This window comes from Protobothrops mucrosquamatus, unplaced genomic scaffold, assembly GCF_001527695.2.
Source record: "Protobothrops mucrosquamatus isolate PMUCROS unplaced genomic scaffold, P.Mucros_1.0 scaffold13, whole genome shotgun sequence".
NCBI lineage: Eukaryota > Metazoa > Chordata > Lepidosauria > Squamata > Viperidae > Protobothrops > Protobothrops mucrosquamatus.
The window spans coordinates 1589461-1601305 of record NW_015386400.1 but is presented as its reverse complement, the minus strand read 5'-3'; the positions used below and the strand labels follow the sequence as shown (position 1 = coordinate 1601305).

At 33.4% G+C, this 11845-nt stretch overlaps 1 protein-coding gene across 1 annotated transcript in view; it reads left to right on the top strand.

Annotated features, from left to right (window-relative positions):
- Nucleotides 1–652: 652 nt before the first annotated feature.
- Nucleotides 653–11845, top strand: part of MPP7 (membrane palmitoylated protein 7) — a 60632-nt gene continuing 49439 nt past the window's right edge. Inside the window, exons 1-2 of the mRNA XM_015810655.1 lie at nt 653–764; nt 7998–8116. Of these exons, the coding sequence (XP_015666141.1) occupies nt 728–764; nt 7998–8116 (156 nt within the window). The 5' untranslated portion in view covers nt 653–727. The remainder of the gene's footprint in view (nt 765–7997; nt 8117–11845) is intronic.

Genomic DNA, 11845 nt, shown 5'->3' with positions numbered 1-11845 from the left:
GCTTGGGGATATATATATTCATAGTTTTTGTTGACATGCCAAAAAAAGTTCATACTTTTGGCTTCATTCTTAACTCTGTGATTATTCTACTTAGAAGATTTCAATCAGTTTAAACTACATTTTAGAAGTATATTAATATTTTAGTCTGATGGTACTGTTATAGTAATTGCTTCTGACTTGGCCCACCAATATGTTGCTTGGTGCTTTCCAATGCCCATGCTATGTGTAATATCCTACATAACTGAGAATGGAACAAGGTGATTGTACAATTTTTTTTCCTAAGAGCCCTTTTAGAAAGTGATAGAACTAATTATAATATCTGAATTCAAGGGGCTTTTTCTTAAATAACTTGCCAAAAAAACAAGCTAATTTTGAAAATGTACAGATTATAACAGGCGGTTGTTTATGGTGATACTGAATCAAGTTTACGGTGATACTAAATCAAGATTTCCTTGCATGTCCCTAGACATACCACATTCATACACAGACATGAGTAAATGAAACTTTGTAAGAATAATGCATGTGTTATTTTAGGTTTCTATAATGATATCTTGTAATGGCTTAAAGAAATGTATTTCAAATTTCTATCGTTTAGTCACTTGCAGTTTTTAGTAATCTAACTTATCCACACTTATATGCTTTCAGGGTACTTGTCTAAACCTTATTGAGGAAGGTGTCTGTCAACAATTGAAGTGACGTTACAACCTTCCAACTGAAATTCTTAAGCATGCCAGCTTTATCAACTGGATCTAGTGGAGATGCAGGTAGGGTTTCTGGTTTTCTGTACATTATTAACTGTTATTAATTTAGTAACTGTTAACTACTAGTTATTAAGTCCTGTGTAGTTATCTATATATCCAATATCTCATGGTAAACATGAATGTGGGTAGGGATCTGCATCTATACTTAGATAGGCTCAGCTGTATATCAAGTTCCTGTAGAAATAATCTCCCATATGTGGATCTCTTTTGCTTTATTACATTAAGTTTTATGTATAAGAAACCAATACTCATAAATGAAACAGTTTGGTATGATTTTTTTCTACCAGTTATATTAATGAATTTGAAATTAACTAAAAATTTAAGGAAAATCGGCTGATTATAACGCTGTATAAGCCTAAGTCATGCTGTAATTTGAACTTTGTAAATCACTTGCCTAACTCAAGTAATTTTTTTAAGCCCTGTATTTTTAGAGAGAAAAAATCTGCTTGAAGCAACATTTTTGAGTGGTTTCATGAAAACGTTCATTAAGCATGTGCAATGCATTTAAATTTTGAACTATTTGGAGCTCAAAACTTTTTCAGAATGGTAAAAATCAATGCTCAGAACAGCCATTTTAACATTCAAATTGGGGCATTTCAGATTTGAGGTACTTTGAATTCAAAATTTGTTGGATGCTTTTGTAGCTTCCTTATTGTTCTGCTAGGAACAATATAGAGATGGTTTGCTATTACCTTCTTCCTTAACGGGTGGTTGTTCTGTAATTAAAGCATTATGAATAAAGTCGCATGATTATCACTTACAATTCAATAATACAGTTCAAAACATTTGTGAATAGTACAGTTTAAAATATTTGTGAATTTTAGAAAATAAAATTATAGCCTCTAGGCAAAGTAATGTGGGGTCAATTGACCTCAGAATTTTCCGATTTCTTTCCAGTTAATGTTTCATATTTAGATTGCACAGCATCCTGAATAATAGGAGTCATCTTAAAAGTTTCTGAAATAGAAATTATTAATTGAATTTTAATTAATCTTTGTGAAAATACCAAATTTACATGTTAATATGTTTTGATCTATTAATTCATTAAACATCCAGTGGGCTTAGTGATATATTCTTTGAGTTCATTACCACAAATTACAGTAATGTTGAAGCATTAGCCTGGCATGATTCAAAAATCTGATAAGGTAATTAACAAATAAAGGGAGATAACCGCTTGTCATTGTGTTGATTTAAAATCCTCCAGACATGATTGTAATACATAAAAGGGATGGAACAAAATGACCATATTTTTTTATCGTTTAAGTCTATTTTATAGCTTCCACAGACTTGTTCTAATAATGAAGCTATGAAGGATATGACAAAAATGGTGATATTAAATTTCTCTAGACTAATAGTAAAATTTTCCATTCTGATGTCAAGAATGTTGAGCATCTGGACTCTTGAGTAGTTTACCACGTGAGCACTTTCCCCATTTTTTTTTAGCCATTTATTCTTTTCCTAAGAACTTTCAATCTTAAACAGAAAATTGCAGTAACAGAAACTAGTTTCTAAAATTGGAAAATATATTTTGCGTTGATCATTTTCCAGTATTTGTAAAAACTATTTTATTATATGTCTCCAAATAAGGCTGTCCATGTATTCAGTAAAATCATTCAGGAAATGGGTAGTTTAAATGTAATATAGGTAATGTTTACCGTTCTATTGTTTTGTTCTTTGAACCCTCATCCTGTCCCCAGCAAGTTCCTGTATTAAAGAAACTATTTCTAAAAGCTATATGTCTTGTTGAGGCAAACTTCCTGAGACTTAGAAAAACGATATTATAGTGAGCGCAGATAACATACCATGTAATTATTCTTTTGCTGTTACAGTTCTATCAATGAACTGGATTTTGTGGCTTAAATTGCTGAATCAGTTCTAAAAAAATTCAAAGATCCTATAGTTCACTTCTTAAATAAACAGTAATTCTAGATGCTTATGTTTATTTATTTAATGATTATATATATACATACTCCAAATGTTTTATATGAGCCACTCAGCATCTGTTCAAATGGGCAGTATAAATTGCTGTTAATAAGCAATCAAATATTTGTTTCAGTTTCAGATGTAATTAATGAAAAAAGCCATTCTCATATAGTGTCTTTTCTGTGACAAATTAAGTTAGAAAATACTTCTAGCTAAATACAGTAATATCAAACTTAAAATGTTCCATTATTGGATTACACTCCTTAAGAAAGCTGTCAAACTATGTCTCAATGGCATAATTATAAGCAACAATGAAATGTGGTTTGTTAAATAGTTTATATATTGAAGACTTGATAAAATATATAATCAAGAGCAAGCTTAATATTACTTAAAGCAAGATTCAAATAATTCAAAATAATATCCATCATAGATATTGGGTGCTAATCCAAAAAGTTCATTTTGTTTATTTTTAGTTCAACTTAATAAAAGCTAATATGTCTATATAAAACTGCCTCACTAAGAATGTATATACTTTGCATAAGTTCTGATTTATGGTGTGATGACTGAGGATATTTCAGGTAGTTGATTGTTTAGATTTCTAAAAACAAAAATGGATATTTAAAAATTTGAAATGTGCTTTCCAGATTTGAGTAGCTACATTTTGATGTAATACATAAACTAGCTTCTGGACCATAAATGAATTGAAAATACAGAAAATCCTAAGACTACTATGAATACAAGTCTCATTTTTCCAAGTCAACCAAATGTTGAAAAGTGTGTTAAAGGGGATTAACAGTCCAATAGCAGGGTAACTATGAAGACTGAACAGAATTATGTCAAATTTGATATGATGGAAGAAGCTGGAGAAAGAAAGATTGAGTTTGAAAAATGGGCCAGATCTTATCAGGGATGTGGATTTAAAAAAATACCATCCTTATGGGAGAGGCAATTGACCAGCAGTTCAAAATACTGTTCACTCCCATTCTAAGATAAATTCCCTGGCCACATGACCTGGAGCTGAGCATACACAGCCACTTTGTGCTTCCTGTTGCGCACAGATTCAGACACCCTTGGAAAGCAGTATATGCATGCTTACAAACATAAAGTGCTATTTCATTCATACAGCAATTAAATTTCATTTTTAATGTGTGCCATTGTGCCCACAGTAAAAAATGACAATAAAGGTTATCTATCTATTACACAGCAACACAGCAGTAATTACAGATACTTTCTATTACTGTTGCTGATGGAAAGATTGGGAAAAAATTCCAGAAGCCAGTTCTTATATGTCTTCCCTACCTTGTTGGTTCTGAATAATGTTGAGTTATCATAACATGAATAAACCAGCTTCCTGATTTTCACAGGACCTTCCTTCCCTGTATCTGCTACCATGCATACATTCAAGTGTAGCATATCCAGTTCATCCATTTGCCATGTACCCAAACCGTACTTGTTAAAAAGGACTATATCCACAAAAAAGAGGAGTGGCTTTGTATGTGAAGGTGTCAAATGCCTGTGAAAAAGTCTAATACCCTTGAATATGGAAATCTTGATCCAACTTTATTCAGGATTTTTATAAAGAATATGAAATGAATGGAATGCTTGTAACATTAGTAAATGATGTCAAATCGAGGACAGATGAACATTGGGGTCAGTTCTAGCAAGATGTTCAGTTGTGATAAAAGTGAAGTCCTGCAGATTTAATGTCTATGATTGGAGGAACTTCATGTGAATAGTATATAAGGAAAGTAGCAAAGCACTTGCTGAACATGAGCAAGCGAGCAAATTCACTCGTGGTCTGCATTAAAAATACTGTTTCTGAATCATGAGAGATACTTGTTCTTTGTTAATCTGAATTGATTACACCAAACATGGTATACAAAGTTCAGTTCTGGGCACTGGACTTTGAAACGGATATATAGATCCTGAAGAAGGTTCAGAGATGATGTTAAGTCTGCATAAGAAATATGCATAATAATAAGGATTCAAGAACGATGGACATATCTAGTCTGCAAAAGAAAAAGTGTTGGAGCATACATGTATTGAAACTGAAAGCAGGCAAGAAAAAATGGATATAAAAGGAAGGAAGTTTCCATGTGGTAGAAGCTATTGAACAGTGGGACGGTCCACAGCAAGAATAGACTCCCCTGCAGGAGGTCTTCAAATGGAGGTTGGATGGCTGTCATGTATGGTTTAGTTGACTTGTCCATTGAATGTAGGGTGAACTAGATGACCTACGACAACTCTTCCAACTCTAATATTCTATGATTCTTTGAATAATCATAATTACTTCTTTAATGCATTTTAGATAATTCACGGCAGAAATCTTCAAACTGGAGTGAACGCTTGAAACTAAGGTTTAATAATGCAAAATATGCCATACGTATGTCTTCTGTGTAACAACGCATTCTCAAACATTTTGGTGGATTTTATTACCAGTGTTCTGAAAAAGATTCTGTGATGTTACTAACATGATCTGATCACAAGGGAAAGAACAATGCTAGAGAGAAACTTAAATTACTTTAACAGGTACTACTACTCCTTAGAGAACTTTAAAACTCTAGACCTATAAACGAGACTAGGAATTTCTAACTTTACCAAACTAGAAATCCGCAACAGTTTTTTATTTATTTATTAATTGTATTTATATCCCGCCCTTCTCCTTTCGGACTCAGGCAAATACAAATGTACAGAACACAGCAGTGGCTTCAGAGCTTCCTTTTTTCCCTCCTATGGAGAGCCTCTTATTTCCTCACTGAAGACATCATAATGATGAACAAGTTTACTACTATCTGTGCAGTGCTAACCGCAGGATATTGAATGTGCTCTAAAACGTATTGTTTATTCATTCTGCTTCTGAACAATGGCAGTATGTTTGCAAAGCTTTGAAAAAGAATCTCCTGTTTTCTGGTTCTAACAGCATGAAATATGCCCTCTTGATGCTTACCTTTTCTAATCTTTTATAATTTTCAAAGAACTGAGAAGACTTGATCTTGCACAAATGGCTGCCGCGACAAATATGGCCTGGTACAAGCAGCAGTTAACAAAATAGTTCCTGCCACCCCATTATGCAGGATCTTATTATTTCTGATTTTTTTTTTCTTTCATGGGTATAATGGGTATAATGCCAACAAACCTGGGCTGCAGCTGCCCTTCATTTTTATTTTCTAACAGTTGGGTCCCAAAGGTATTCTTTAAACTTCTCCTCCTGAAGTTTGGCCCTTTGCTTTGCTGATTCTTAGCTTCCCTTTTTAAAAATAGAATGACCTTTTAAAAAATAAAATGTCAAGTAGGTAAGGAAGGAATCAAGGGAAGATCATAAGTAAGTTGGCGCCACTTTAGATTTAATACCTATCTGAAAATCCTTTTAAGCTGATGAGGTAGGAAGAATTCTTTGTCTGCAGGGATTATTTACTGTTGTAAAAAAGCAATCCAATACTATATTTCCTTTTGCTAAGTTCTTGCTGTGTTAGAAACTGTTGCAGGAAGTGCAAGCCGCAGCATATACTTCAGACAAATGTGATTCCCTCTCACTTTGAAATATTTAAGTACCGTAGCATCCATGTGCAAGATATAGGTTTAGCCATCTAGTACTTCCCAGTATTTTTCAATTGCCATGCTGAGTAAGCCTTACAAAAACTATAATGTGAAACAGATGGAAGGCACCTCATTGCCTATAGCTCTTACATAAACTTTGCACTTAGTGCTTTGCTTCTGTAAGTGACTTGGCTGACCTGAAGTCTGAACCTATAATCTTTTAGTGTGAATGCTGTTGGAAGAGGTTCATGATGTAGATTCAGTGCTTGTTATATTCAGGAAAAACTACAGCAATGTGGGCATTCTATTTTTATGCTTAAAAGCTACTATAAAGAAGATTAGCTTTAAAATAAATCAAAGTTTGAAATATGAGCATTGCCTCACAAAAGACCATAGAAAATTATGTCTGGAAGGATTTTTTCCCTAGCATATTTTATTAAATAACAACAGGAAGACAAGAAAACAATACATTGCTTCCAAAAAATTCTGCATTTAATTTTAGAACCATCATCGAGTGCCGCAGAAAATTGTGCAATGGTGTTGACTCAAGAGTTTAAACTACAGGCTTCAAGGTGAAATGATCCCATCTATAGATCATTCACTATAACCTAATAGGCAGTATAATTTAATAAAATCAATGTAATGTAATACAACATAATTTAATAGGCAATCATTTTGGAAAGGTATTTTTGGTGGTTCTTTTGGAAAGCTATTCCTGTGGTGGATAGTGCTTAGTCTGATCATAAAAAAAAAATCACACTTGTTTAATAGACATAATATCTTAGTATATTCAGGATGGCCACAATGAAAGAAAAATAATTGTTGATATTGGATTAGCCAAAAAGGTATCAGTGCTTGCCGCCTTTGATTATGAGAGGGAAGTATTGTATCTTTTAGCCATAAAAATTCTCCACTGGATAAACATGCTATAAATAGGCCAAGTCTTGGCGGGAAATCACATTGCTATATTCTTTGGACAGCTTTTTGAAGGATAATATTATGCTCCCTGTTATTGAACCTATATGCTACTGTGTGTCTCAAGAAATTGTCATGGGACGTGACCATACAAACTAGGGCAGCCACTGCTTTAATCTCTGTGAAGGAGTTTGGAGAAATGTTCTGCAGGTGCACTCTTTTTAATGACAATAGCAACAATAAAAAATTAAATATACAAGGTTTTTTTCAGGAGTTATTTATCCATGCATCTATTATACCCAAGATGATTTTAAAAAGCAATGTATCAGAAATATTCAGAGAAACCGCAAACTCTTTTCAAGGAACCACCCTATCCATTTTCTATACTTACAAGGATGTTTTTCTGTTCATGATTCATTTCATTCCAACATCAAGGGAACTGGAATAACGATTAAGCAAAGGAATGCATGTGTTTCTGGGTTTTGTCCCTTTCCAAAAAGTTTTATGAATTCTTGATTCAGTGTTAAATAAATATATCGCCCATAGACACTTTAGCCACGGTTAATAAAGTAAGAGAATACACACCACTACTGTAGCTTCTTTCTCTTTTAATCCAAATCTCTCTCTCTCTCTCTCTCTCTCTCTCTCTCTCTCTCTCACACACACACACACACACACACACACACACACACATACACACACACACACATTAAATTCTCTTCATTGTTTTATTAGGTATATCCATACCTTCTATTGTCTCAGTATAAAATGGTATAAAGCAGAAACTTACATTAGACTACTAAACGAAATTAATAAAATTAATTTTAATTTCCACTTTTATGTTCTACTTATTCTTTATAGGTCTGTATGAGCTGCTGGCTTCACTGCCAGCTCAGCTGCAGCCACATGTGGACAACCAAGAAGACATGACCTTCCTCTGGGATATGTTTGGTGAAAAAAGCCTTCATTCTCTGGTAAAGGTAAACCACACTAAATGTTCATTCTTTTTGAGAAACATGTATGGAAAAACGTTTTGAGCAACCTCTAGTACACCAAGCATCAGTTACTCTGTGGAAACAAAACAGCCTTGTTTCGCTTCTGTGCTTCTGTGAGGGATGGAAGTTGTTAAAGGTTTCTACCAAAAATATTGCAATGATTTCATTTAATAGTGATGTTTTGGCAGAATGCATTAATGTAACAAACATATGATGTTTGCCCTTGTTTAGAACGAGGCAGCATGAATTAGTAGCAGGAAATCTGAGACTCCTTCATGGTCAACATTCATGGCCTGGAGTTTAGCTTACATAAACAAATGTTCACAGCAGAAATTAGATGGCATATATTTTTGAGGTAAAGTATGGCAACTATTCAGTAGCCACATTAATTTAAAATAATTTCCTTTAACAAAATCAACTGAAATTATAGTTGGTTCTTTAATTGGCTTGTATCCATCAAAGATTGTGTTTTGTATATAAATATACTAAACTTGTATGATTAAATAAGTAATTGAGTAAAGCAATTGAAATGAAGTAATTAATGGGTATGTGTCATCAAAAATGATAGCTGTTTATGTATATTGTACTTTATAATTTACAAAATTATTTGCAGTTTTGATGTTCATAATTATTACAAAGCTATTAGTTTAGAAATTGGAAATTAGACTTGTAAAAAAATGTGTAAAACAAATCTGCTACTTTGATTTTATACTAAATTTGGGGTCCCTAGCTTCTTGAAGAAATATTGTGCATTTATATAGGAGAAAACAAAGGAGAAAATATTTTTTTAGACTGTGACAATTCTTTATATTCTCATTTAGATATTTATAAATTATTTGTATGTTGTTTAGTCATGGACTCTACTGTAAAAATACAGTAACAAATAACATCTCACAAAGCCACTAGTTGGCTTAACTGAATTTTTTTATCATGGTGTTCATGCCTTCCTGAACATTAGCTTTGGGTGGGGGGATGTCAAATTGTTCGACAGCGAGGGGATTACTGCTAAGAACTCCATCCTCTAGGTCTCCTAATTTTTCAGGTTCAAGCATCCCATAGAGCTCTCTGCTGGCTAGCATGTATTAGCTGGCGCTCATCCTGGAAGTAACAAGGCAATATTTATGGCTGCATTTCTGCCAAAAGACAATTAAAAAAATACAAATCAGTAACTTTAAGATGTTCTGAGTTGATAAATCTTTTCTTAGGTTGCAATAAAGGAGTGCTTTGGGATATATTACTGCATCAGAAAGATGCCTAAGCATCTTTAACTCCATTTGGCCATATGGTTTACTCGTTAGATAGTAACTGCAATCATTGAAGCACTTAAAACTTCTATTAAAGGTTAACATAGAACTCAATAGAAGGCTAATCTGGAAGAAACACTTCTGGGAAAAAAAAACGGGAAATTTAGCTAATTGTTGGAGATTTATTCAAAATGGAACATTTCAGATGATACTTAAAGTGTTTGAGACTGGGGAAACACAGGTTCAAGTCTATAATCAGTGATAGAAGCTTGCTGGTTAATTTTGGGCTTGGTAACTTTTTATTAGTTCATCATAACTTTGGGGGCATTGCTTTGTGGGGGAGAAAAGGAAGAGGAAATGTTGTCTCTATGTACATCATCTTGTGTTTCAAGGTATAAGCCCGGATACAAATCTAATAAAAGACAACAAAGGTGGCTGTTGCAATTTTTAGAGTTGCAAAGTATTAAGACATCTTTCCCAATAATAAAGGAGAGCATTTTTAGCTCAGGGTTGAAATGAAAGGTCTTTTGTGTTCTCTGTGTTTGCTTGTTTTCTTGCAGACGTTTCAATACCCAAACTAGGTAACATCATCAGTGCTGGTAAGGAGTGGGCACTCAGGCACTCTGACAAATTAGCCATCAGTAGACACATAGACATTAACAACATCTATAAGACTATTCAAAAGAGACAGTCAACCAGCCCAAAGGGGAACAAAAAGACCTAAGCATCTGTCCACCAGCAATCAGCACCCAGATCAGCATAGATGAACTCCAAGATCAACATCAGACCAACAATCAAGTAAACAATAACCCCAATCAAGAAACTGCCAAAGAAGCAAACAGTAAACAGCCCAACCAAAGAATCTCTAAGACCACTCCCACCAACACCGGCAAGGCAAGGCACTAGAATATAAACTGAGAGCAAACCCCACTCCTTACTAACACTGATGATGTTACCTAGTTTGGGTAATGAAATGTCTGCAAGAAAACAAGCAAGCTCAGACCCTTCATCTTTCCCAATCATTTATGTAAAGTCTAGAAAAACCTTATTTCCCCTTTTTTGTATTTATTGATGAAATTTCCATGGGAATGTTTCAGACACTTGAAGAGCATATATTGATTTATATATTTAGTATCCCATATTTCCCAAAGTTAAATAAACTAATTTAAATGTTAGTAATTTACTTTTATAACATATGAAATATAGAATGTTCGCTGTTTAATATATACAATATATAATTTATGTATCTTTTTCATTTCTATTTTTGTAAATCAAAATAAATTTAAAAATAGCTGTCTTGAACAAATTTGTTTTATCTAATGAATTAAATGAAAGCAAAGAAAAGAAACTGGATCCAAAATACAGACAATATGCTTTGTCTGACATGGAAGTACCCTTTTCTATTTAGCATGCTTGTTTCAAAATATAAAAACAATAATTTCTCAGATAATGTTATGGCAAGTTCAGTATTCCAGTTGCATTTGGTGCCAATTGACATAAATATCTTCTTTAGAACTGTTGAAAATACAGGGAATATATTTTGCAGAAGAACATGTTTTGAGTGCTCATATTTTCTTCTTAACATCTTTATCAACTAAATTTCAGTTCCTGTATTTAAATTTATTTGATACTACTACTTTGTATAAAGATGATTTTTATTTCATTCTGTTCTGCTATCATATTTTATTATTTACATGTATCTAATGCACTACATCAGGGGTGTCAAGCTGCCAGCCCGTGGGCCAGACGTGTCACAAGGAAACCGTGCCCACCCCATTGCTGGCAATGGGGAAAAGGTTCCGATACATGGCGCAATGTCATATGTCTGCACTACATTATCTTTAGCTCTCAGTCTTTCCATCTGAAGTCTGAGGAAGAGTTTGTTCTCTTTAATTTGTAGTTAGCCTTCTTCTTAAAAATGTCTGAACTGCAATATTAAAATTTCTTTACAACTTTGCTTAATATGTTTGCTATGCATATGACATGATGTCACAAAAATCTTCAAACTTTCATTTCATTTACCAATTGTGACATGGGGTATTTATTTTTATTAGGCATATAGTCCCCATTCATCCTAACATCTAACAAAAAGCTAAGGAATTGTAAACTATAATACCTATGTTGCATTTCTAACTGTACTACGGTCCTTCTGAAAGGCATTGAAACACTTGTAATGTGAGTTGCATATCTCTTTTTTAAAAATCTGTCTTGTCTTGGTTTTGTATTAAGATCCACTAAACTGCATTGTCTATTGTGAAAATGCCTATACATTAATTGTCAAGGCCAAAAATATAAGGACCTAGGAAAAATAGTTCTAGGAGAGTGCCCATCATGTTAATAGCATATGAATGTTGCTTCTTTTTCATCTTCACAATTTTTGCTATAATACTTATGATACTAGATCACATTAGATCTTTTATTTGAGATACTAACAAAATTGTATTCTAAAATGAGAATCTCTGGCTCTGAA